General features: G+C 41.3%; 1 protein-coding gene across 1 annotated transcript in view; it reads left to right on the forward strand.

The window, feature by feature from the left end:
- DRC11 (dynein regulatory complex subunit 11) overlaps positions 1–27,886 on the forward strand; it is a 118,514-nt gene that overhangs the window by 61,276 nt on the left and 29,352 nt on the right. The window contains exons 10-15 of the mRNA XM_075711189.1: positions 6,085–6,191; positions 6,400–6,495; positions 14,451–14,512; positions 18,307–18,389; positions 21,204–21,311; positions 24,717–24,916. Coding sequence (XP_075567304.1) covers positions 6,085–6,191; positions 6,400–6,495; positions 14,451–14,512; positions 18,307–18,389; positions 21,204–21,311; positions 24,717–24,916 — 656 coding nt within the window. The remainder of the gene's footprint in view (positions 1–6,084; positions 6,192–6,399; positions 6,496–14,450; positions 14,513–18,306; positions 18,390–21,203; positions 21,312–24,716; positions 24,917–27,886) is intronic.

A 27,886-nucleotide genomic window follows, 5' to 3' on the forward strand; every position in this document is an offset into this window, starting at 1 on the left:
AACAGTGCAGCTGCTGAAACTATGGAACATTATAGAAATGAGGACATTAGATAAAAAAGGTATTCAGGAAGGGAGTCTCTCAGTATCTCAAGTCTTCTTAAGAGACTCTCAAAATCATCAAGATAATCATACAAGAAGGTACATTTCTATATGAGTGAAAGCAACCAAACTAGAACCAAAGTGCTTTGATGTACATGCAGGGGCTTTCTTGAATTTTGAGGACAACAAAAATGTCATCTGAATAGCAAATAATTCAAAAGTACTATACTGTAGATCAGACTTCAGCATCAATGTTTTCCTGTTCCTGTCACTCTTTATCCTGTCTTCCTCACATTCATGGAAAGTGTCCATGAATTCATTCACCTACACAGTCTACAGCTAATCAAATTGATTTTTATTACATGTTTTGATAGGAGGATCGTCTTTTCAAGCAAGGGCATGAGAAATGCTGCTGGACTGTGAATATACTTGCTTCATTCAAAGTGCATGCAACTTAACTCAAACTAATAGCTAGGAGACTTAGCTGGTTTTTTTCACTTTGAGAAAACATCCAAAAGTAGGGTTTTTCAAATTTAAAAAATGGTTTTCACAAAAGGACATCTTGCTCTTTTCCATATCTTTTCTATCCTCTCCTCTACACTTGATGCCTTTGTCTCTCTCTTAAACACTAGTCTTTGGTGTGCACCTTGTACACACAAATGAGTTAGCAATGACTTGTGCTGGGCCTGGTAGTGAGCACAGAAGTCATGCACTTGTCTGAAATGGAAAGGAGCAGCTGCCCCATGAACTGTAAGTGAACAGCACAATAAGACTCCAAAGGTCAGAGAAGCCAAACTGAAGACCTTTGTTGCAAAAGCATGCCTGATCAAAGCTTTCAGCAGTTATTTTTCCTATATTTCATGCAGATTCTATTCTCAAACAATTATTAAAAATTTCTTTTCTGCTCCCCACTCTGCAGAGTTAGTGGCTTGCTAAAATTCCTTATATCAAAAATCCCCATTATTCCCTCCTGTTGACAAGTTACTGGCATCAAGTTTTCTGCCTGATTTGGGTTGGCCAGAGAGAAAGAATTGTACAACTTACTTGCTAAATGTACATCAGTATAGTTTTGCCTGACCTCTGACTTCTAACAATTAGGATTTTCTTACACATTATGAATAATAAGGCAATTTTATGGCTAAAGAGGAGTTTGTCCCAGACTCTACTCTTGAATGCTACATCAGAACCCCATTGAAGTCAGCAGGAATTTTAGATGAGGATCAAATTCATCTATGCTTCTTTCCTTAACTGGCCAAGAACATTACTTGTGCTTTTCTATGCAGTCGGGACAAAATGGCACTTTGCAACCCAAAACCAGCAATAAGAGACCAGTGTTTCCCATACAGCAAGTCCCAGAGCAATGAAAAAGCAGTGTAGAGGCCCTACCTGTTACAAAGTAGCAAAAAGAGGGCAGCAGGGCTTTGTATTGCTACACAGGCTTGGCAATATGCTCATCCAGCACTCCACTAATGAGCAGGTGATACAGTAGCTATGCTTTCCAGTGCTCCCACAGTGCTTCTTGGATCCCCTGGCTGAGGCTTTGCAGTCAAACAGGCTTCAATACAATGCTGAACTGCGAATTCACGAACTCCTTGTATTTGCACAAATAACTCTCCTTCAGGTTGTAGAAAATATGTTTGGCTGCAAGTTCAACACAGGGGCTTTAAACAGTGCTTCCCAACATGGCAGCGGATACCAGTGTTAGGAAGAAAAAACACCATAGAAGTCAGTAGGTTGGTTCAATAGGAATAGAGACTCCCAGATTTTATAACTATCTCAAGTAATGACAAGTTAGGGGGGTTATGAGAGGATGGGAGACATGTTTTTCACCCACAGTGTATCTGAACACTAGTACTGCCATTCCTAACAAGATACCGCCTTTGAGCTCTACAAGTGTATAACATTATGGGGTTACTCACGCTAACTTTTTGCATGAAGGTGAGTGCTGAAGTGCAGGTGGTGTGTTCCTGTATATCTCACAAGGCCTCCCAAGGGCAACTCAGCAGCCTATTAACTGTTTGTGGAGCCTCTGTTCCTGTTCAGGCACCTGAATTGGATGCCTAAAGCCAGTCAGTGTGAGTACCTCCATCTCCCCATTATGTACTGGCAGCACTTGCAGATATACTGCAATAATGTGCTCAGGTAGGTCAGGCACCAGCAGCATCCTTTTGTGGTAGATAAAGACTCCAGCCTGGCATTTGGAGTTAAACACCGATGCTCATCTCCAGCCCATCCCACCAGAGCTGATAGCTACTCCCCTAGCTCTAAAAGTACATAAGAAGGAATCATTTTCTGCACAGAGCACAACCAGAAATCCTCAGAGTGGAAAGAGCTCTCTTGCAAGTTTCAAAGAATAGCTGCAGTTCTGTCTTATGCACAGTAAGAGTCTATAGCCGTGCAGTTAAACTTCAGGTGGGTATTTTTCCTCCTAGTGAACCAAGTCTATTTGACACCATATTTATTTTTAGTAAACAGCTGTTAACTCCTCCATGCAGCACAGTCCCCTGTCTCATTCACAAGCACTTAGTGCTTTTTATTGCAGGACACTCTTTATCACAATACTACCTGGTGGTTGCTCAAAATAATTTTACTTTTAAGCTGGCCATGGATAAGGTTCCTTTTTTCAAGGCCTCCAGAATTAAGTCTAAAACAATTTCTACCAGAATTGGGGCGGGGGGAGAGTTTTGAGTTTGGTCTTTTACACTGAGAACTTTGTTCTGTTCTTATGTAGAAATAGCTCAGTTGCTATCACAATTGGCACAGTTCAGATTTATTAGTGCATGAATCTTGAAAACATTATTGAAGTAAGGGAGCTTGATTAAGAAATGTTTATATCAGATGCCTACAATAGAATCATTTAAAGACCCTTATGAGTGTGTCTAAAGTTTACCTAAATGATAGCTGACCAAACAACAAACATCTTTGTTTTGTCACACACACGCACACACACTCCCTCAACATTTACAATTAAGAAAGTCTTCCCATCTCCTAAAACTGGTTGCTTTGTTCTTAGGTTACTTAAATATTTAAAAATGTGTAGATCAGTTTTCACAGAGATCTAAGCATTTCAGTTAGAGTTTTCCACCCCGATTTTTTTCCTCCCCTCTACCAAGCTAGAACTACTTGAATTCTCTAGAATTCATAAAGACTTCTATTCTTCCAGAACTGTATTTGGCAGTTTTGCTCATTGCTAACTACCTTTGCCAAGCCCTATCTAAAACACTTATTTTATATACTATTGTTGGAAACAGCCAGTTTTTGTGTGATATCTACTTTTACATTGGAATAGCAAGAATTTATGTGGGGCAAATGTAAACAGTCTGAATCATTACCTCTGTCTTCCTGGGTTTTATTTTTGCAGTACCCTGTGCTGTGAGGCAGCAATGTGTTATTTCCCCCATTATACAGATGGCCAGCTGATACTTGACTTGCTTGGTGTTGGAGAGGATATTTTGAGTTCAACCCAAATACCCCATGACCCAACCTTTAAGGTGTGGTGATACTGTGTATTTTTAACCAGGCATCAAAAGATTCAAATCCTTTTGCCAGGAGGCTGAAAGTAGTAATTTTAAGAAAAGCTTCGGGCTTCAGATAAATATATTTCAATTATTAGTCACAAGCTGTTCTCTGAAATTCAGGGATATTGGAATTACCTGCTAGTCTGCAGAGTGAAAACTAAGACTGCCGAGATGGTGATGTTAGCAGTCATGTTAGTGGACTGGACTGTCTTTCAAGTCCTGAGCTAGAGAGGTATGCATATAAAGTAACCTAAAGATAAGCATGAACTATTTAAGAAGAAGTGATATAAATTGCACTGCATACACACACACACAAAAATAGCTCCTGTAGCTGGATGACCCTGTCTGTAACAAAATACCAGGCCCTTTTGACCAGCCAGTGAAAACACAACATCATTAGCCTCCTGACCTTACTTTAAAAATAACTTTGAAACATTTTGTTGATCTATAAAAGAACAACATAACATCTAACACCTATGAGTTATTGATCTCTTTTCTAAAATTAGAGACCTCTAACCTAGTGGCTAATATAGCACTCGGAAAACTCATTGCCAGGTAATATCAAAGGCAGCTGCCTAAGCTTTGGGGACTGTCACTAGTTTGTCTGCAGTGGATATTAACTACTAATCAATTTAAAATTGACAGTAAACAATTATGAAAAAAAAACAGAATAAAAATCTATGGATCCCTCTGTGAAAAATAAGTATCTAAAACCTAGTACTCCTGTGAAAACATAGCACTTGCAACCTGTTGACCCAGTCAGGAAAGTGTTTTAAAATTCACATAACCCCCATGTAATATCCCCTTTCCCCAAGGCTGAAATTCCAGGCTGGCAACCCTGGAGGAGCTACCTTTTAACTAGCGCAAATCAGCTTTTTCCCCTCTTGAAATACTACATGACATCTGTCATGCCATCTGATGACCCACAAGTAATTTAAAGAAATTAATGCCTATACCTTTGAATTTCTTTCCTCATTACCTAAAAATCCACTGTCCTTCTTCATCTCTACCATTTTCAGTTATGAAATTAAGTCTACTCACCTGCAAAAACCATTACCTATGTGTAAAGCCACAAGTACTCTGCACGTAATTGGACTCTGAGAATTTGTAGGAGATGGAAATAGCAGCCAGTATTATATTAACTGGACTAAAACTTGAATGATCTCCTATGGGTACTGTGAAAATCTTCCTGAATTTATAGGGCCTTAGAAGTGGCAGTGGGTACAGGAAAGAGTACCTTGTACAAAACAGATTCATAAAGCCACATATATCTTAAAGTAGAAAGCTGTCATTTTAAATCATCTGAAAATTGAATTAGCACATACTGCTGGAGATTAGCTGTCATTTATAAAAATACTGTCAGGGCTTAAAATGCAAGGAAGTGAAAGATATTAATTGTCCTCCTTTAAATTAGCTCAAAAAAAAGGTAGAAAGAGGAGAGGTGTTGCCATTTAAAAATGTACCTTTTGCTAATAGTGGACAATTCAGATATGCACTAAGCTTGCCAGACTTCATTTAGTTTTCTTTCTAAAGAGCAAATTGCAGTTTGCCTCAACAAAAATGAAGAGCTGTACCTCAGGATCATTAGCTACTTTATCATAAACTGGCTTTTTTTTGACCATCAGTTTGCAGAAGCTTGCTTTCTTCCTGGCATTTGGTCTCCTTATTACTTACCCTTTGCACAACACCAAGAAATAAAGGTGCTGTATCAGGTGGGCTTCATCTCTTTTTGGAAGAGACTTCAACTGCCTCTCAATTACTGCGTCAAGCTTAAAACTCTCCAGAGTTAAAACTCTGTGTGGCCATACATCACTTGTGAGTTGGGTGCAGGTTATTGGTCTGTCAGACTCACTGTCCCCTTGCACTCCCATTTCCACATTCTCCGTGCAGGCTTTTATGCCTATTCCAGTGCTCCTGGCCCGTATTTCAGCTTCATATGAATTACTACAAAAGCTAACTTGCAAGGTTGCAGCAGCTTTAACTTAGCAGTAGATAATGAGCAGGAAAGAACAAGGAAAACTTCCTAGTTTAATTTAAACACCTTCCTTTGGTCCCCAAGCCCGCGTCATGCCAGCCAAGGAGAGCATACTCCTCAGGATAGGAGTCATCTTTTTGACTTCATGGTAAAGATTTAAGCATAAAGCTGTTAAGCAGAGAGAAAAATAATGCCAACATCAGGCATGATATGGTTCAGCCAATACTGTACTACCTGCTCTTGAAGATGAACAACACTCCAGGCATTCAGCTTTATAACCGGAAACTGACAGCCTCCATATCCCATTATCCTCCTGAAATCTGATACCAATTTCCAGCCCAAGATTAAAAAAAAAGTTAACCTCAAGACTTACAGATCCTAACACAACAGGGCTCTGAACTTGGTGAGGGTCCCTAGAGTCTGTTACTTTCATACAGCTAATAATTTAATAAAAGCTGCCTAGAACTACCTATTTTTTGCCTCCAGAAGCAGTTGGAGAAACCAATGGCTTCTTTAACTTTTTTCCCCTTTTTTCTTTCTTTTGGATAACAGCCATTTGGCAGAACAGAGACGAGGGATGGGATTTTCTCCAGGATCATGACCCGGAGCTGATCAAAGAAGAGAAACGGGAAGAAGTGGAGGAAGAGATCAGACTGCAGGTGTGCTTACAATAGTAAGAGAACACTAATAATGTGCATTGCCTGGGTATATTTCTCTACATCTGTAAGAACTGGCCCTGGCATAGACCTTGCCTCCTTCCAGAGTTCCTACTATATGTTCTTTAATGTTTGTTTAGCTGAACGTTTGTCTGAGGTGTGGTGGCAGAACAGAAGACTTAGAAAGATTGAACTGTGTTTGTCTGGATAGGTTGATGAATTGATGCAACAGAAACTGGAGAATCTGAAACTGGCTGTGGATGGAGAGAAGAGTAACAAACAGAAAAAAGGAAGAAAGAGTGAAAAGGTAAGAGAAGCCAGTTGTGAGAATTCAGGGTAAATACCAGTTCTCTGACCAGATATAGTGGTATTCAGTGCAAACCCTAGTAACACAGATACCAATATCAAAATGTTTACTTTAAACATTTACTGAATCTTAAGTCAGAAGCATTTAAAAAAAAAAAAAATCTATTCACTTAGGGCTTTTTTCAAGGCCTTTTCCTTTAGCTATTATTATTCCTTAACTTTTAGAAATATTGCTTAGGACAAGTTGAACTATTTCAGAGATAAATCATTACAAGATAGATCAGATTTTCAAGAGGGATACACACCCTCTTGAAATCCTCTGGTCCAGTCAAACAGGAAAATCCAAGCAGTCCCTCTCTTTAAGGTGACAGGTTCAGATTAATACAGTCTTCCATGGAAGGCATGGATCTAGGTGCTAGTAAGTTTTCCAGCTGCTGACTGTTTTCCTTCTAAATGAGGACTGGTTAATGTGTTTCAAAACTGTAGACAAAAAAAAAAATTCACTTTGAGTGTCTTAGTGTAACCTTTCGTTTATCTGTTACACATAGATCATATACAGCCAGGTACATGTTTAACAATGGTACTACTTACTGTTGAAGCGTTTGGGAACTCACAATTAAGACAAGTTTATTTAAGCATATAAAATAGGTTAAACATGTACATTATTTTAATGTGTGTTACCCACTGAAACACGCACACGTCACATTCACATCTAGTTTCACAGCATTAACATATGCAGAATTCCACAGCTCGCAGTTCCCTGAATTCCTTACCCAAGCATTTAAACTATAGATCATATCAGTGCAAAAATAACTCAAAGTTTACAGACCCTACCATTCAATCATCAGATCCACTTAAAATCCTCAGGGCAAATAGCCAACTCTAATGTCATGTTGTATTTCATTTCTACAACTCCTTTAGCATGCAAATACTTGCTGTTGGAGTACTTCTACTCAAATTATCTTTAAAAATGCTCTTTCACCTGACAAAGGTGCAGAGGCAATTTAATGATGCAAGACTGGAGCAACTCTGAAAACTGATACCAATTGGATTGCTAAATCTGTTTCAAAAATAGGGAGGCTTAAGATACACAGCCAAAATATTGCAACAATCTTCCCAAAGTTGTCATGGGCAGATGCATTTAGATCATGTGGTCAAAGCTACTTCAAAATGTCACACTGGAATTATAAAGCTCTATGTTAGGGTTGAGTTTCTTCCTTCAATATAGTGTTGGAATGGGTTTGGGTGGAGGGAGGTTATATCACTTTTGTTTTCCCAAGTTGTACCAGTAGCCTGAGAGAACAAGGGAGGGGAGAAGAGGGGAAAGAAGTACGAATTAAATAATAATAAAGATTTTCTCTGGAAAAAAGTTCTAATTTAGGAGGGGGGGAATGGAAGGAGGTATCCAGTTTTAGTCAAAACACATCTTCCCTGGGCAAAACTATTTGAAATGTCCAATCAACATTGGCAAAGGCTTTTTCTAATTAGTATTTGCATAAATATCTCAGTCCATAAACCAACACAGTGTGTGCATACCTGTGCACACAGACTTCAGATGTGCTTTATGAGAGTCTGGCCTGTACAACAAGAATAATATGAGCTGGAAAGTTTTGGAAGCAGTGTATTAATTTGTATTCAGCAAAAATCGTCTAGTTTTTCAAGGTGTGTGTTACCAAATTCTGAGTCCCATACGTCTCCCCTGCAACTATGCAATGTGAAATAACAATGGGTTTGGTTCTCATTGTAGCCATAAACACATCTGGAGCACAATGCAAAACATTTTTTTTTTCTCCCAAAAGGGATATTCTGCAAAGAAAAGCATTCTCAGGAAGATTCAACATTCTTCAGAGAATACAGATCTTTTTCTGCACTCTGTCAGTAGGGAATGGGCAGCAAGGGTAATTTCTTTAGGTAAACTCTTAAAAGCGGAGTTTTCTGTCTAGGGGTGGTTACCCCAAATTCATGGTGCCATATTTGGTCATCCCCTCTGTGGTAAGAATGGATTTCTTCTACTTTCTTTGGAGGAATACACCACGGTAGAACTAGGGCTTTTTTTGTTGTCAGGAAACAGTCACTACCCAGGAGTGTACAGGATAGATGTCCTCTACCTTTTCAAGCACACCTTAGGATAAATATTTTACAACTTAAAAAATCTGCCTGATCCACAGAAAATAATTTGAGTTTGAAATCCTGTTTGGAAGTCCCTTTTGTGGAGAATTCGGTGAGGGTATTTTGGAATTGGACTCTAAAAAGGAAAGCATAAGGAAGCTAATTGCTCCCTCCCAGTCAGTGTTTCAGATGGCTCAGGTCTTAAATAAACAAAATTTAACAGCTCCAGGCATATGTGTAGGCCACTCCTTTTTTTTCCATGCACTGTACTTCCTAGGCTGAACTTTATCACTGGCTCCCAAACCTTCAAATACCACTTAATACTAAAAGCTAACACTTAACCCTATCAAGAATTGCTCTTACTGCCCCTGAGATAAAAATCCCATTTGCCACCTTTGTGGAAGAATCATTTTGGGTGGGAGGACAAATTGCTTTTCTCATTACAAATGAGTTTCCAGACAATTAGGCTGGTCTAGAAATACCTAAACTAATTAGATTGCACCTAGTATGCAACTGTCGTGGTTTAGCCCCAGCCAGCAACTAAGCACCACACAGCCGCTCACTCACTCCCCCTACCCCGATGGGATGGGGGAGAGAATCGGAGGAGTAAGAGTGAGAAACACTCCTGGGTTGAGATAAGAACAGTTTAATAATTGAAAGAAAGTAAAATAGTAATGATAATAATAACAATATAATAATGATAATAATAATAATAATATACAAAGCAAGTGATGAACAATGCAATTGCTCACCACCCACTGACCGATACCCAGACAGTTCCCGAGCAGCGATCGCTGCTCCCCGGCCAGCCCCCCCCTAGTTTATATACTGAGCATGATGTCATATGGTATGGAATAGCCCTTTGGTCAGTTTGGATCAACTATTCTGGCTGTGCCCCCTCCCAGTTTCTTGTGCACCTGGCAGAGCATGGGAAGCTGCAAAGTCCTTGACTAGCATAAGCAGTACTCAGCAACAACTAAAACATCAGTGTGTTATCAACATTCTTCTCATCCTAAATCCAAACCACAGCACTGTGCCTGCTACTAGGAAGAAAATTAACTCTATCCCAGCCGAAACCAGGACAGCAACAAGTCACACCACTATCATTTGAGGCACAGATCTCATATGCCAGTATCCATATGGGAAGCATCTCACCCCACAGACTGCCCCACTATTATTTGTTCTTACAGTCCAGCATTGATCGCATAGAGAGCGCAAGTGTACTTGTTAAGAGACACACGGTGCTGGACTCCGATTGCTCCAGATAGCTCCCAATCTGATGACAGTCACAGAATGATGAGGATACAACAGAAACAAAGGAATGTGGTTCAGCTCCGCTGCAAATAGCTTTTTTCTTCACTATGCATAGTGGAGCTTGTCATCTGCCTAGCCATGTTTCAGCACACTGGGATTGTAAGCACCTGTGTAAAGGCAGGCTGAGGAAAGATTTCAAGGGAGATTGCCTCCTAGTGAGGGATATGGCATTGATGTCTAGAAAGCCTAGCAAAGAAATGTTGGAAGGGCCAAGTCTCCACCCAACCTGGCTAGAGGAGCCTGTTATAAAGCACCTGAAGTGAAAGAGAAAGGGCTAGCATCTTCCAAAGTAAACGATTTCTAAAATGCTGGTGGCATCCTCATGCCAGCGCAAACTTTTTAGTGAAATGTTGTTCTTCCGAGTCCACTACTTTCTGCTGACAAGCCCAGATTCTGATTTGAGTGACTCAACACAATCCACCAGCTTTACAAGTGTTTCTTCTAGATGGATGCCATGTACCCAAGCATGGTACCCAGACAGCTGAATACCCAAGGGTGTTTCTGTTGGGAATCTGCAAATACACCACTGCAGACACAGTTTCTTTAAAGTGGCTTTGCAGCCAAAGTAAGAGCTGACAGATAAGCTCTGCAGTTACTGACCTGGAAGTTACATTTGAGTGCTTATCAGAGTGCTTTTTATCAAGCTTATCAACCTGCTTTTCCTGCTCTGCTCCCCTGAGGACTTGCTGCCGATCCAACTCCAGGTAAAGCAACCAATTGTAAGTGACAACACCCACACATACACAGAAGGCATGGCCCGAATTCAGAAAAAAACAGAAAAAACAGACATGGGAACCTAAGTGTGTAAAAGTTGCTTCTGAAATAGGCCATGCTAGCATCTCAGCCCAGCTTTGGATATCCCTTTTTGATACACCCAGGGAGAAGCAAAGAAAACCACAAAAGATTAACTATAGCAATAGCTACGACAGGAATATTGACTTCAGTCTAAAGAGTTGATAAGAGTAAAGCCATAGTGAATCAGGCCAGAAGATGGGCTGGGTCAGAATTGAGGAAAGGCTAAGTGTGAGGACAGTGATTCACAATCCCTGTTGGATTTTCTGTAGCTAATGGAGATTAGCACCCAGAGCTCTCAGCCACTGTGTGGGCTGTAACCTCTTTGGATGCTGTAGCTAAATCCAGCAAGGACCACAAATCAGAGCCCCTCATTTAGCAAGGGCCTAATAATCAGTGGGAACATCTTTGTCTAGGGACTTTTTCAGTATAAGTATCAGAAGATGCTCTCTATATCTTGACATTGCCAGAAAAGGCTTCTCAATCCAGAGCAGATGCACACACAGTGCAAATCTGCACTTGCTCAGGCTCCCATCCAAGCACCACACATGATCAAAGGACTCCACTTGAACACTTCATAGACTGCTGCTTATACACTGTCATTTCCCTTAAACCATAGGAGTATTTTCCTCTCATTACTTCTCCACGTACTTGATGGCAGTAGCTGCAGACAGCTGACAGCAGCAGGCCTTGTATGATCACAACCAAAGGGTGACACAGATCCTGCAGTTCCACGTGGAACAGTTCCCTCAATGCAACTTTGGCTACCCTCTCCCTTCTGGTGCCAGAGATGCTCTGCTCTGGAATCTGGTCTGAAGTCAGGTCTGTGTTTGCTAGTAGCAACCTCTGAGCTACTTAAAACATTTTCATGAGCCCACACAGTACGACAAGATACCGCACTGAGCACAGAAGACAGTCTTCTGTCATCCGCCAGCTAATAACTAATGCAGTTCACTACATGTGACTTACCAAAGCAGAAAATAACCAAGTAAACGGATGGCTACATAGAAGCTAGACTGACATTTCAGAGATAGAAACAAGGAGATTTCCATTATAAATGATGAGCATGTTCACATTCATTAAACATTATCATTTTCTAAATAAAAGCACTTCCCAATAAGACATTTTGGAGGAAAGCCATTGTCTACAATTCATATTTTCCCTTGTCTCATCTCAGGGTTTGCCAAATTTCCCATAAATGCTGATGTTAATTAGGAAAGCACATTTTTCCCCTGCGTAGTTCATTTTTGTTTTGCTCTTGATTTACTTTATTGGTGAAGCTGCCTTGAGGACAATACCAGTTGGCCAATAAATCCAACATATGCTTAGTGTCTTTACATAGGTAGAAATGAGCTTTTCTTCCCAGTCAGACTCCATGATATGTAATTTCTAGCTTGTTGGAAGAAAGGTTAAAGTGGCAAAGCTGGAAGAACACCAGAAATAAACCGCCAACAGGCTCAATATTTCCTCAGTTGTTAAAACAGCATGGCATATGCTTTGTTCTTCCTATTCCTTTTCTTTAAAGCAAAACCCAACTGGCACATTCTAACAAGTATCTGCTGCCAAGCTTATTTATGTGAAGAAACCTGAGGTGTAGTTCTGCAGATACAGTTGTTTGCATTATTCTAATCCAAAACTTAAAGACATCACTTTTTCCCTGTTAGCTTATCCATATAGTTCTGTGTTTAATTTACATTTTCATCTAGATTATCTTTGCTGCATTGTAAACAGTAATAGGTGATTGAACCATAGGTTATCTACATTGTGACTGTCCTTGAAAACTTACAATTGATGTATCTCTAAGCACTGCTGATCCATTCTAAAAAAAACAACCCAGCATTTTCCAGATAACTGGATAGGGTTTTTTAACTCAACAACATCACCTCTAGAGCTCTGCAGAAGTATTCACTATTAAAAAAATAAAACTACTGTATTCCCAGGAAAGCAAACAAACTTTTGGAAAGAATAAGCTGTCTTGATCAACTAAGCATTTAAGCACATGCTTAAATTTAAGCCATTGAAGAAATCCCATGGTGCACAAATGTGACCATGCAAATAGTTCCACTGAAGTAATTCTGAAGTGCTTTGCAGAGCTTAAGTATGGACACCAGTGGTGGGCACTCATATGGATTAATGATGCCTTCTCCGCTACTAATTATCCCTAACCGTATTTATGGCTTGTGAGCTGTAATTAACAGAAGGGCTTGACATTCCTGATTCATATCTGGTTTATTTATGTTTTCCACGTTTTTTTTTTCAGTAGGTAAAGAAACTAGTCACACAAGTCAAAATCTTCCCGTAGTGAAAGCGTGGTGAAAATATCAAGAGAAGATCAGGTCATGTTTTTCTGACCTCTTCAAGCTTCTTCCCTGAGGCATTAAGGAAGAGAAGGCAGAAGGATGTCTAATGGTTAGGAGGCTAGCCAGAGACTCAGGAGGGTTGGTTTCAAGTCCTGGTCCAGCTGTAAGCACCCTACATGACCCTCAGGGAAGCTGCTTATATATTTTACCCCAACATAAAAAAAAAAGCATGAACAGTCTCTGGAGCAGCTACTTGGACCCCACACCCTTTTACTTCCTGCTTCCCTCTCATGTAAGGGCCTGTCCTGGTTTCGGCTGGGATAGAGTTAATTTTCTTCCTAGCAGCAGGCATAGTGCTGTGTTTTGGATTTAGTAGGAGAAGAATGTTGATAACATGCTGATGTTTTAGTTGTTGCTGAGTACTGCTTATGCTAGTCAAGGACTTTGCAGCTTCCCATGCTCTGCCAGGCGCACAAGAAACTGGGAGGGGGCACAGCCAGAACAGTTGATCCAAACTGACCAAAGGGCTATTCCATACCATATGACGTCATGCTCAGTATATAAACTAGGGGGGGGTGGCTGGGGAGCAGCGATCGCTGCTCGGGAACTGTCTGGGTATCGGTCGTCGGGTGGTGAGCAATTGCATTGTGCATCACTTGCTTCGTGTATCATTATTATTATTATCATTATTATACTGTTACTATTAGCATTACTATTTTACTTTCTTTCAATTATTAAACTGTTCTTATCTCAACCCGGGAGTGTTTCTCACTCTTACTCCTCCGATTCTCTCCCCCATCCCATCGGGGTAGGGGGAGTGAGCGAGCGGCTGCGTGGTGCTTAGTTGCTGGCTGGGGCTAAACCACGACAGGGCCATACCCACTCAACCACAGAGTTGTGCTCCCAAAAGGAAGTTTTCTCTTGGGGCAAATGACCCTGGCATTTTTTTGTATGCAATTTCTACTGGAAGTAACGGGACCAATTGCTTTGAAGTATGATGCTCTGGGCACTCACCAGGGAGATGGCAGATACAGGGGAGGTATACAGGCTCCCCAAGCAGCTATATTCTAGAAGGAAGCAACAGCCACCAGTTACTTCATGCAGAGTCCAGTTCACAAGCACCTGCCACAGGATCTGTGTGAGATTTGTAGGTTGAACGCAGCTCCTGAGTCCAGGGTGCTTCATCTCTCCCATGCCTTGGTGAGGCACTGATGAAAGCAAACATATCCTGTGCTTTTATAAATGGGGACATGACTTCCTTCCCTCAGGGCATTCAAGGATACCATTTTTCCCTTTGGGTTCCTTCAGTAACAAGGGCCACATCCAAACACCGAAACATTTGCTGTTCTGGCCCTCGCTTTGCTTCAGCACATTGAAATATAAATATATATATATATCTGTATTAATGTCACTAAGTCCAGCTTGTTTTTGTGGTCCTCAGAAAAAAAAGATGACCATGAGGAAAAAGATATCCGAGATGGAGGAAGATCTAACTCCTGACAGGTAAAGAGAGGACCTGTTTACGTGAGATTCAGACAATGAGAGACTGCATCCTCTTTGCATTAGATATGCTGTCAAACCTTTCAGTTTTTAATTACACAAGGAGCATCTCAATATTGCTATGCTTACCAGCATCAGGAGCCCTACAATAAATAAAACCTCTTTATTAACAGCTATAAACAGCCATAAAAAGCCTAGATGATAAAAAAAAAAAATCCACAAACTTGAAGCACATACACTTTAGCTAAAACCTTTTTTGCATTCTCAGTGAACACTACAACCTTCCAACTGCCCCTCCCCAACCAATGGCTTCACAGCACCACAAATAACAGGACAACAAAACACTGCTTTAATGGTACACAGCACAAACCTTGTTTTTCCCCCATCTTCAACAATGCATACAAATTAAGATCCCCATTCTGCAACAACACACCACTAGAGCCAGTCTCCATTAACTTCAGTCAGGTTAATTCCAGTATGCAAAGCTAAGCACCTGTAACATTTAGGTGGGATATTTGCCCTGTGTGCCTCTTTCCTGTCCTCTCTGCAGGTGCAGAAGCACCTGGCAGTTTTGTTGACTGTCAGATTTTCCATCCCAGAGGAAGCCTGATAAGGGAGACTGCAGACAGGCCCCTGTACTCTATAAATCACCCTTCACATCTTAGGTAAAATGTACATGTCATATAAATCAGTCTTATTTATCAGTAAGAGTTCTGGCAGACCTAGCAATTTGTGTATCCTTGCTCTTTTAAGCACCCTTATTTTATTTGGAGGAATTGAGAGGATTTCTTCTTTGACATTAAGTTTTCAGTGAGCTCGTGATGCATTCACTGATAATCCATCCATTTTTCACCTGTACACCTAATACAGAAACACCTATGCAGAGATATCACTGCTGGGACCTACTGACCCAGCAGCAGTGCAGGGCAGGAACAGACCCGGCTCCCAAGAGAGCAGGGCTGGAGCAGGGCATGAAGACACACACCAAATCGCTGCAGGAGGAAGCACATGGCATTCACCCCACAAATCCATTTGTACAAGACATGCACAGCAAGACCTGGACTAGATCATTTGGGTGCTAGCACTACACAATCAGTCAATGATCTCTTTACCTGCTTTAAAATAAAAAACCTCTCCAAGAAAACATTTAAAATAAATGTGTCACAGATTATAACAGAGCATGACCTCTCTTACAAGAACAGTGCCAAAGTCTAACAAGTATGCATATATTCTGTGCTTTTAAAATTACTCTTGCACATACCTGCTTCTTATAAACAAACTTAATACAACATACAGCCATTTAGGAACACAAGCTTTTTAGTAGCTGGCTTTTAATCAGAGTTTATGTGGCATTTTGGCTCCAATGCTTTGCTCTTCCCTGCTGAGCAGGGAAGGAGGAAGGATTTCAGAAATAGCCAAGAAAAGCTCAGGTTCATCTCATTTTTGACATAGTGGAGGGGGCACAGGGGGCTTTAGTCAGAGACTGATCACATCACACTTACTTGGAAGAGTCTCAGGGCATGCATCATTAAGCTTGCACCGTAAAAATAATAAGACAGGAAAAGTAGAAGTCATGCTCCCAACAGAACTGTCAGGTTAGTCCCATTCTACCTTCTGCTTGGTTTATGATGCATACTCCAACATAAAATCACTGAGAATGAAAGCAAGAGTCAGAGTGGCAAAATCAACTTGAAGGTGTGTTAAATTTCTATTTCCTTATCATGACTCCTATATTAATTGTGCCACTAACACTGCCTAAACAGAAAACTTCCCAGCTGAAATGGAAAAGGGCTGCAAAACCTCAAATTATATAGAATCATAGAATCATAGAATCATCTAGGTTGGAAAAGACCTTTAAGATCATCCAGTCCAACCATTAACCTACACTACCAAGCCCACTCTAGACTAATCAAGGGTAGACCAGACTAAACCATATCCCGAAGTGCCACATCTACCCGTTTTTTAAACGCCTCCAGGGATGGTGACTCCACCACCTCTCTGGGCAGCCTGTTCCAATGCCTGACCACCCTTTCCGTAAAGAAATTTTTCCTAATTTCCAGTCTAAACCTCCCCTGGCGCAGCTTAAGCCCATTTCCTCTTGTCGTATCGCTAGCTACTTGGGAGAAGAGACCAACACCCACCTCACTACAACCTCCTTTCAGGTAGTTGTAGAGAGCAATAAGGTCTCCCCTCAGCCTCCTCTTTTCCAGGCTAAACAACCCCAGTTCCCTCAGCCGCTCCTCATAAGACTTGTTCTCCAGACCCTTCACCAGCTTCGTTGCCCTTCTCTGAACACGCTCCAGCACCTCAATGTCTTTCTTGTAGTGAGGGGCCCAAAACTGGACACAGTATTCCAGGTGCGGCCTCACCAGCGCCGAGTACAGGGGAACAATCACCTCCCTGCTCCTGCTGGCCACAGCATTCCTGATACAAGCCAGGATGCTGTTGGCCTTCTTGGCCACCTGGGCACACTGCTGGCTCATGTTCAGCCGGCTATCTACTAACACCCCCAGGTCCTTTTCGGCCAGGCAGCTTTCCAGCCACTCCTCCCCAAGCCTGTAGCGTTGCATGGGGTTGTTGTGACCGAAGTGCAGGACCCGGCACTTGGCCTTGTTGAACCTCATACAGTTGGCCACGGCCCATCGATCCAGCCTGTCCAGGTCCCTCTGCAGGGCCATCCTACCCTCCAGCAGATCGACACTCCCACCCAATTTGGTGTCGTCTGCAAACTTACTGAGGGTGCACTCGATCCCCTCATCCAGATCATTGATAAAGATATTGAACAAGACTGGCCCTAAAACAGATATATATAGTTTTATTAGCCAGCTGAGAGTTGCTATTAAATATTTTTATTGTAGCAATACCAGAATGTCCCAATTAAGACAGGTGACAAAGTCAAAAAGAGCTCAGCTATTGAAGGGAAAGGATGTGAAAAGTGCACAAACAGTGAAGGACCTAGAAAGGTTCAAATCAATATTGTTTACACTAATAAAGAAGAGTTTACAACAGGCTTATTCATATGTAATTCTTGAAGCACTATCATTCTGTAGAACCCAGTGCCAGAAATGTCACTGAAATTAATATTCGGATGGAACTCCAGAAAAGAGACTAAGGAGAACATCCACACCAATAGAAAACTGGATACAAATGTAAGTGTATTAAATCCTCAATTACTGGGAGCTATTTCCAACCACTAATGGAGACAGGAAGGAACAGTTCCACTGGAGAAGTTATGCCACAGTTTCTACTGTATGTTTTTCCCCCAGTCCTCCTTTAGCCAGCATCACCCTAACACTGCAGTAGATGGACCACTGGTTGCTCCAAGGGAGTCATTCCCAGTATGTTCCTGATGAGATGAGACTGTCTATTGCAAACAGAATAAATCCCAGGAAGAATTAATGAATTACTACTAATGGGAGAGCTAAGTGAATAGGTATAGTAGTGTTAGGATTGCTATTATTATATAATTTAAAAATAATTTCCCAGTAATTGATATTAATGAATGAGTCTATTACACAAGTCATAACTGATCTTGCATCACCTGGAAATGGGTAATGGAATTGGCATGAAAGGGAGCCATGCGGTGTGAAGTAATAAAAGAGATTCCTTACCATAACGCAGAAAACTGTACTTATTGATTTCATAGTCACAGAGCTAATCACCTTTACTTATGAGCTAAAAAATACATTTACAAAGCTGAAGAAGCATAAATAACTCTGAAGCTAGTTCAGTTATTGAAGGACTAAGCTTTTACTTACAGTTCCCTAGAATTTCTGAGTGATGTCTCTTGTCCATAGGACCATCGATTCTCTCTACAGAGAACTAGTGGAAGAAGGATTACTAATAAAAGCCAAGACTGTGAATCTCTACGATTATGTTGGTAAAGTACACATTTTACAGCTAATATGGTTTTTAGTCTAACAAAAACTCCAAGCACTCAATGTTCACTGACCCCTATTTCCAGTCAAGAATGAGTTCAAGAGTAGTTACACTTTCAGGACTTTCCAACTTTAAAGCCATGTATGCAAATCAAGCCTGTTTCTGCAGGGTGCTTAGTACCTTTCACTTCTGCTGCTGAAACCAGGACCTGTTTGTAGAGCTGGTGCTTAGCTCCAAGCACTAGCACCTGGAAGTCTTAAATGTTTTTGTATGCCACAAGCCACTCTGAGGTGGAAGCAGGACATCCTTTAAGGAGCACTGGCCAGGCATTCACAAGACAGTGCAAGTCTATCAGACTAGGAGTCATAATCCATCCACAACATTTCCCAGAGAACAACAAAGATCATATTTTCAGCATTTGTTGCTTCAGCAGAGAAGACTTACACCCTTACCTCCACCTCCCTGACTGCCCCTGAACTTTGAGCAGTGCTTTGAGGCATATCTGGCCCTTGATTTGAGTAAGATGCATCTCTGCCTAGTTCTGCATTTCATAGTCCTCTTGCCCAGTTTCTGTTACTTGCAGCTGCAGTCAGATGCACTTGCCCATGCTTTACATAGAGGAAAAAAAAACCAGGCTGCACAGGGGTCTGACACCATCTCCAAAAGCATTTGGTGATGTACAGTAAAGTCACAGCAACCTTAGCAGCAAAACCACCAAAATTCAGTTGTTTCAAAGGCCACCCTTATCTGAACTTGCAGACATCCAGAAGCCTCAATGCTGCTGGCTGTCAGTGTATATGTATGCAAGCCACAAAAGCTGGATTCTTGTACATCACGTAAACACCATGTTTATATAAACTCTTAGAAGAACCAATTACTGCCTTCAGAGTCTTTGCCCACTCTGTTGAAGGCTGAATTAACAAGTATTGCATCCATTTATGCTCATTAAAGATCACAAAGTAAGTAATGGAAGATTTTCATTATTCCTTCATTCACCCAGCCAGTACCATCAAGGTCACTTTTGTCCAACAAACATTCCCTACCACAGATGTTTTCAAAGCACATCTTAGTGGATAATAATTAACAGCTGGTAACATCAAACTTGGAAGCGGACTGAGATTGCTTTGGGCCACCTTCCCTTGACCCTGAGGTTTGAAGCCTTGGCTCCTCTACAACATAAAGCAACACAAGGGCTGCTCCAAATTATGCTAGGAATATTCACTTCCCAGCAGCAGAAGGTGCACAAAAGTGCGGAGTCTAGTGATTCTCACCTGGCTGTCTACACCAGTGCCAGGTCCCCCACATGTCCTAGCACAGATGCTGGCCCATGCAGACCAGGCACAAGGAGGTGGCCCAGACTGTCAAAGCCAGCTCTTCCCACTCAAAACTCAGTCATGCTTCTTGAGCTGCCAGAACAAGATACAGAAGGCATTTAAAATTGGCCTAGGATTTAGACCTAACTTTTCTTTTTTTAAAAAAAAAATACCAAAAACCCTCCCCCTTTAAAGTTCCAAGGACACAGTCAAAGCCTGCAGAAAAAATAAGAAAAACCTGCTCTGCTCTTAGAGGGCTGAAGTCTAAGGAAGGTCACTCACTCCCAGTTCCTGGGGAAAGGACAAAGAGTGGAATTGCACTACACAGCAAGTAAAGGCACCAAAATGTCCCCCCTCTATGACAAACCGACATCACTGAACTAATTTTCTTGGTGACCTTATCTAAATTAGTCAGAGAATATCCACTGTGATTTATGTTCAGTTGCAATTAAACCCTTTGATGCCTTCTAATTAAATCTGTGAAGATTAATTCCTATCCAGTTCTTTTGATTTCTCCTTAAATAAAAGATAAAACCTGAAATGAATTTTATTCTTCAGAGGGGAGGGGGCAGTTGCACCAGGGCTTGTCTGCCTTTTTGCCCCCAAATTACAACTCCACTTTCTCTCTTAACCATTGCTAATTTACCTCTGTTCCAGAGAGCTCTAGTGCTCTTCCATTTTATCTCCAGTAAAACATAACATACTATTATTTTTCAATAATATTCACCATAACAACACGTATTTTATGCTAAAAAATAATCACTAACTACATTGTCACAACTAGTTTTCTTGCTTGTGGCCCATCCTTCTGGATCTTTGTTCTCTAACATGTCTTGTATATGGACTTTGACAGGGCAAGCAATGTGATTATTGCTCTGTAACAAGAGCTGAGGCAAGATTAAATCGTTCCAGTTCACGTCAGGGATTTTTAGTTTTCTTGGGTTGTTTTGTGCGGGGTTTTTTGAACAAAAAAGGTGAACTGCAAAGCAAAGAGCCCCACCAAATTAGGTGACATGCTTAAATGTCTAGCATAGTGAGAAGCTGAGATGTGATGCAGCCAGGGGAAACGCTTGTTAAAAATATCTTTTCCCCCTTTTTGAATTCCTTATGATAGAGTGTGGTTCACTGGGATTCCAGCCCTGCAAAATCCCAAATCTAGAAATCCTTTGCCAGCAGTGTGATTTATGGTGCTACCAGTGATTCATCTCTACAAAGTTTCTTTAAAAGGTTACTCAAGACTGACTGCTCTGCTGAACGGTTTCCACAGTCTGGGAGAGTCCACAGTGTGTTTAACTTCATTTTCCTTTGCATTTCACCTTTCAAATTTCTCAGGGCCGCATTCCACAACAACATTGCCCTGTTTGAGTCCCTGTCTCTTGACAGTACTGGGTTTGCTAAGAGCACATTATATTGGTATTCTATGGTAGTTTTTCATTAGTTGAGTTATGCATTTTATAACAATGCAGTGTCACGTTTATTAAGCCCATGCTTCCTCCCTACAGGCGAGTACAGCTATCTGGGGACCACACTTCGTCAGGTAGATATAGAGCCAATGCCCTCTCTTGCAGATGTCAGACAGCTAATAGCACTGTATGGAATATTGCCATTAGGTAAGAGCACAGCAAAAATTACTAGAGGGCAGAATACAATGGCTTTGCTTCCTGTCAGTAACATGCATTTTTACTGGCTTTGACAGGGCTTGATTAATCGTAATCTAAAGCATTTTGTGGTATAATTGTTTTTCAATTAAGCCTTCTGAGTGAAGACCATATCATTTTAATAGTGCATAAAGGAGCTTGCACATGCTATTGTCAGGTATTGCATTTCCATACCATCTCTGTATGCATGTTAACAGTTTGTGAATGGCAGCACATAAAAGGAAATCACTTGGGAAAGATAATAGCTAAAACAAGCTCCAGTGATCAAAATTAATCAAGTTAAGGGAAGGGCTAAGGTTGCAATTTACCTTTTACAAGCTGGCTAATGTTACTCAGTACTAAACAATGCAGTCATTTAAGGAATTAGTCTGAATACATTTTGTACATGAGAGAGAACACTTTTTAAATGCCCTTGCAGTTTTAATGCCAGACTTAGCCAATATCTAACAAGGCTTTGCTGGGTCAGGTTGTTTGCTTTTAATATAAAATCTATCCCATATTTTACTTGGGAATGGCATTAAGCCAAACTCTAGTGATTGCAAGAAGTGCCTGTCTCAAGGGCTTCTACTCATACTTCTCTTGCATCCTGTTCCATTCCTGATTGGATTTCAGGGAGATTTTAACTAGGCGTATCCTCCCCCAGGCTGTGTCATTGCCTGCTCATCCCCTTTATAGAGCAAAATAGCTGACATCTCCCTGCCTCCCATTCTGGCAAATGAAGCAGAGATGACACAGAGCTTCTGCTTTTCCCTCCCCTTTGCATGCCTTCCAGAGAGACCGGTGCTCGGGCTATTCCGTACGTACATGCTCTGTGGATCTCCTCGGGCATTTCCTGGCTCCCCCTGACCCCAAAGTGGGCTCGATGTGTTGTAGAAAGCTTGGTGCAATAGTGCGCAAGTCTGCTTCGTTTGGGTTTCAGGAAGAGAAGAGTGCTTGTTCTGCCCTACAGCTCAGTCTGAAGAGTCAGGTTCACAAACAGAATGCTAGCAGCACCCCCACCTTCAACCTAGATGAGGCTTTTCCCATCTAAAACACTCTCAGCTGGTTTTGGATAAACCCTTAAGGGTTGGCTGCAAGTTTGACCGCAATCAGCTGAGAGAGCTCAGCAGTTATCCCTGTCTGCACTGACTGCAATGTGGTATTTCACATATAACTCCTCCAAGGTTATGTTTTAACACCATCTAATCTAGTGAAATCAAGCCCTAAGACACCCCCAAGGCAAGAGGAAAGAGAACCCATAAATTTTCTGCCATTTATACAATTGGCTAAAAATCTAGGGAAAAGAGACCCTGGACTAGTTAAACAAACAAAATATATTTGCAATAGCAGTTTGAAAAATGCCTCTGAGTTAAAAATAAAACCTTGCATGAGCCAGAAAAAAGGCACAGGAATGGTTTCACCTTTTGGGTGATATGTTATGGATGACATTTTGCTTAATTGGTCTCAGAACTAGTTAATCATTATATAATTGTGTATGCGTAGAAGTGAAAGTTTTTCTCAAAATAGTCACTTGATGGCAAGGAAAGCTCCAGCTTAAATGGCATTGAGAAAATTATAAGCAGCTGAAAGGAGAAATAATAGTAGAAGATATACTTCATCTTTAACCACAGAGGAGTCTGCTGCTCCCCTCATAATAAATCTATATGTAATAGTAATAGATTGGTATGGAATGACCAAATATTAATAAAGCCTGGGTGGCTGACAACTTCACTACATCCTGCACAGCACTGAAATAATGGCATTCATCTTAGCACTCAGTTCATTGTCATTTATTTGGAACATTAAACCATTAGGATAAAGATAGGCAGCCTGATTAGATTTGTCTTTAAATACCATTCTTACCTAGCTGTCCCCCTTACCCTGGATAACTTTTCCAGGCTAAGCCATAGGCTCCCCCTGCAGCCCATCACTTTTGGGGCTGGTTTCCCCCACAGGTCCCATAGTCTGGTAGACACCAGTCTGAAAGACCTTCAGAAGTAGTGGATGCTCACATAGATTTTCAATTCTGACTTTGTAACAACCACCACTACTGACACAGGATGTTTTTAGGCATCGAGGCAGAGATGTTACTGGACTACCAGGGGATATAGATAAAGCATTTGACATTTCCTGCTACTTCCATCTCTGAAGGTTCACCTGTACCTAATTCATACAGTGACAGAGCTGCAGGGAAGACAAGTTCTGTCACCATCAGCCACCTAAATCCCTCTCTGTGGTTTCATTTTCACAATGCAGGCATTTCTGATAGGCTTTCCCAGGTGATGGAGCATATTTCTTACAGCCCAGAATGAATTTACCTGGAGCAGCCATAGAGACAGATTTAGAAATGCTGAGCAGTCATTGCTGCTGGCAGAGAAAGTGAAGCATAGCAACACTGGCATTTGCATTTGCTCACACAAAATGAAGAGAACAGAAAAGGATCTTCATTCTCCTAGCAGATATATCATACCTGCTCTGCAACATGCAACTTCCCTGTTCCAGACTGGGGAATAACACTGGCTTTTCTGCAGATGAGCTAACACTACACTCAGCAGACACGCATAGAGGGAGTAACAGCAGTGAAGGATTTTGGAGCAGAGCTAGCCTAAAGCGACAGAGACTCCAGTCTCCAGTGTTTACTGAACAGCAATAACATTTAAGAGGAAAAATTACCTGAAAAAGGAGGTGCATGCAGAAGTTAAAGGAGAGAAAAAAAACCACCACACATGGTAACATCTGGTTTCAAAATCACTGACAAATGCAGCTCCAACAGATAGTCCCATTAGTTTGTTTTCTCTAAAGATGGGGAAGTTGGAAAGTGTAATTTCAGATAGCAGAAGGAAGGAATTCTGCTAGTCCTACATGCAACATGCATCTATGTCCTTGTCCAATTGCAGAAAGTAAGGACCTGCTCTGACAACAAATGCAAAGCTTAAAGCCACAGGTACATCTCTAACTCTACGTGTGCCTGACAGCTGAGAGAAGGAAGTTGTCCCTGTGCAGAGCACCAGGCTTGTCTGTACACATAGCCACCAGCTGCAGTTCCATTTCAGTGCTCTTACCTTGTGTCCGTCCTCAAAAATTTACCAATGAATTACTGGGTTTTTTAGCTCACATAGATCTAGAGCTGAAGTTTGCCCATCAGAAGGTACAAACAAGCATGGCTTAGTTTTGCTGAACAGGGATATTAACTCAAATGTGCTATGGTCACGGCTCTGGTTATACAGAATTGAACTGAAGAGTGCTTGTGCCATATTAAGGGAACAATGAATTCACATTATAAATTATTTACAGTGAAGAAAAAAAGGAAGAATCATTCCATTACCTTTATGGCAGTCTTAAATGAAAGCAATAATAGTGCCATATGACTTTTTACAGGTTCCCAAACAGTCCATGAGAAGGCTCCTTTGGTGAAAGCCTTATTACTAGCTGGACCTGCTGGTGTTGGAAAGAAAATGTTGGTCCATGCCATCTGCACAGAAACAGGAGCCAACCTCTTCAACTTATCTGCTTCCAACATTGCTGGGAAATACCCAGGCAAGAATGGCCTGCAAATGATGCTTCACATGGTTCTCAAGGTACTGTGTTTTGTGTACTTCTCTACAAAGCTGGTTCAGTTCATCACATCTCTTGTGCAACAAATAGGGAATTGAATTGTAGTTCCTCCATACCAAGGAACATACACACCAGTCATACGAGGGCAAACCTGCCCAAGGTCCAAAGGACTGCCAATCCAATTTGAAATTCCCTCCCTGATTTCAAGTTTTCAAAACCACTCATTGACAGCCAGTGCGTGCACCGCTGTAGAGGATTTATGCCCCTCTAGAAATCACTTGTAGTAGCCATGTTTTTCACATTAACATTTGTGCAAGCTTTGTGTTACCTTGAATATGAAAAGCATCATAGGTAAAGAAAATTCTGTTCTCTGTTTATATGCACATGCGTCAGGAATGCTTGCCATCCAGCATTTAATCAAAAACTAGACTGGGGGTGGTCAAAAATTCCCTCACTGGGACTGTTGCTGTAAAACAGTTCTCTCCTATACTGCTCTCTGTTTACCTATCAGCAAGCTTTTCAAAAGAGGGAATCCTAGTTCAGGATTACATTAACAGAAATGTATGAGAAGTCTGGAAATGAAAGAAGGCATATGAACTGTGAAGAACATATCCCAAATCCTCCTCAGAAAAAAGACACTATCCTGGCAGGATTTCTTCCACATTCTAAGTCCTCAGCATTTCTGCTAAGGAAGCAAGCTGGTAAAGATTTCCAGACAAAATACTGTTAGAAAGAAAAAACACAGCACATACACTGGAAAAAGCCAAATATGATATTTTTCCAATGCCAGAGACCTACTAAAAAGCTGAATTCAAATTGGCTTTCCCTGGGATTTATCAGATGTATTTTATTAAATCCAGTATTATAGCAGGTTTTGTGGCAGGTGCCTCCATCCCCAGAAAAGACAGGTTTCACAGTCAAAAGCAAAGCAATCCCCAAGGACCCCACTTCTTGCTGGTCAGAGCAGTGCCTAAGGAAAAGCAACAGTACTGCAATCATGCACCTTTGATGCCATAACACTGACACTGGGTCTAGCACTCCCTGACACAAGCTAGTGCCATTAGACTGAGCTAGTACTCCCTCTCCTCTCTCCACTCTGCACGTTTTACCCTTCTCCACTTAGTTTCTCTGCCCTCATCAATAGCAAAGCACATGTCTGGCTGCAGGCACAGCATACACACCATCCTTTCCATCATCTGGTCCCTGCTAGAGCACAATGCCTTTAAACACAGGAGAAAGGAGGACCTTACTCCTATAGAAGATTCCAGCTGAAGATATTAAGGTTTTTTGTATACATGCATATATGTATAACATATATGATAACTGGAACATACATAAAATGTGTGTGTGTAGATATACACATTAGATATGTAAGTAGATATAGACACACATTATGTATATACATACCTAAGTCTAGATATAGGTACAGAAAACCCCTTACATTTTTCCACGTTACTTAACAAATGGAAACATTTTCCAACACCTCCCCTCAAAATTATGGGGAGCGGTCCAAACTTACTTCTGTACTGTAGCTCTTACAAAGGAAGCAATGACACTTCAGTGAACCTCCACGAGTTACTGGGATGTAAGTTGTGCACAGTCAATCACATGGAATACGGGCTGTCCAGGCACTTCCTTATCAAAAGGTGACTTGTTCCAAATGCAACAGCAGTACTGCTTCAAACTCTGCTCTTCTAATAACAGACCAAACTGCACAGTACAGAGTATCTCTTTCCAAGGGATACTTCATCTGCATGCTCATTTCTTTTCAAACTCATATTGACATAGCGCCAGCCTGTCTTAGCATCATTCAAATCAATTATGTTCAATTTCCATTCCCAATTCCTTTGGTTGGTTCACTTTTCTGCCTGCCACATTCTGTCCCCGCAGCCAAGTCACTGATTTGTCCAATCTGCTGATGATTTCGACTCAGATTCTGTAGGTTCTCAGAGCCAGGCTGGAAGCAATCCTCCATCCATGCATCATTTCATCTATGCAGTTACGCTCCCTCTTTCTTTGGTCTTGACAACGGCAAACGTGTCATTTTCTCTGTCTCTGGGAACTCTTAAGTCCCTGCCACACCCAACCACTCTATTTGTCCTACCATCAGTCACTGCTTCTTTACAGCATCCAATACTCCCATCCAGTATCATAATCCTGCACCTGGGATGGAGTAACTCCATACAACAGCAAAAAGAGGTCCAGGCTGTAGCCCACTGACTAGACAACAGCTTTGTGGGGAAGGACTGGGTGTTCTTAAGGACAGCAAGTTGAACGTGAGTTAACAGCCTCTCCATGCAGCAAAGAGTCAGCCCCATACTGGCCTATATCAGCAAGAATATAGCCAACCACTTAAAGCAATTAATTATTCCCCTCTGTTTGGCACTTATGAGACCACAACTGAATACTGTGTCCAGTATGGGACTACCCTGTTACAAGACAGGCATTGACAAGCCTGGTACAGAGAACAGAGACAGATTTTTTCCCAGAGGTACACAGCCATAAGGTAAGAGGCAACAGACACAAGTTGCAACAAGGAAAAATGTTTATATGTTAGGAAAACAGCTTCAGAAGGAACCAAAGGATAAGGAATCTTTTATATCCTGATTTGCAGGAATCTTTATACAGAGTTAGTCAAGCAGAATACAGACCTTCCACTTACAGTTGTAAGTGAATGACAGGAAACGTGACAGTTCTTTTTCTGTTATCTTATGATCCATGTAACCATTGTTAAACACCAAGATTTAATAAATAAGAAGTAATGGTGCTCTGTGATAAAGGTGAAGTAAACTTGCACTTTTGATTACCTATCACATCTGCAAACAACAGTTTCTGTAATAAAAGGAAACTCTGGAGAGCATAAAATGACCATTAGGAAACTTTCTGTCCATAACTGAGTGTTGACTGCTGGCAGTTGTTTCATGGGAGACACCCTGGACAAGTGACTAGCATTGGAAGAAATGAAACTTTAATTTGTTTCAGATGCAAGAGCC

The sequence above is a fragment of the Pelecanus crispus genome, chromosome 5 (assembly GCF_030463565.1).
Source record: "Pelecanus crispus isolate bPelCri1 chromosome 5, bPelCri1.pri, whole genome shotgun sequence".
Classification (NCBI taxonomy): domain Eukaryota; kingdom Metazoa; phylum Chordata; class Aves; order Pelecaniformes; family Pelecanidae; genus Pelecanus; species Pelecanus crispus.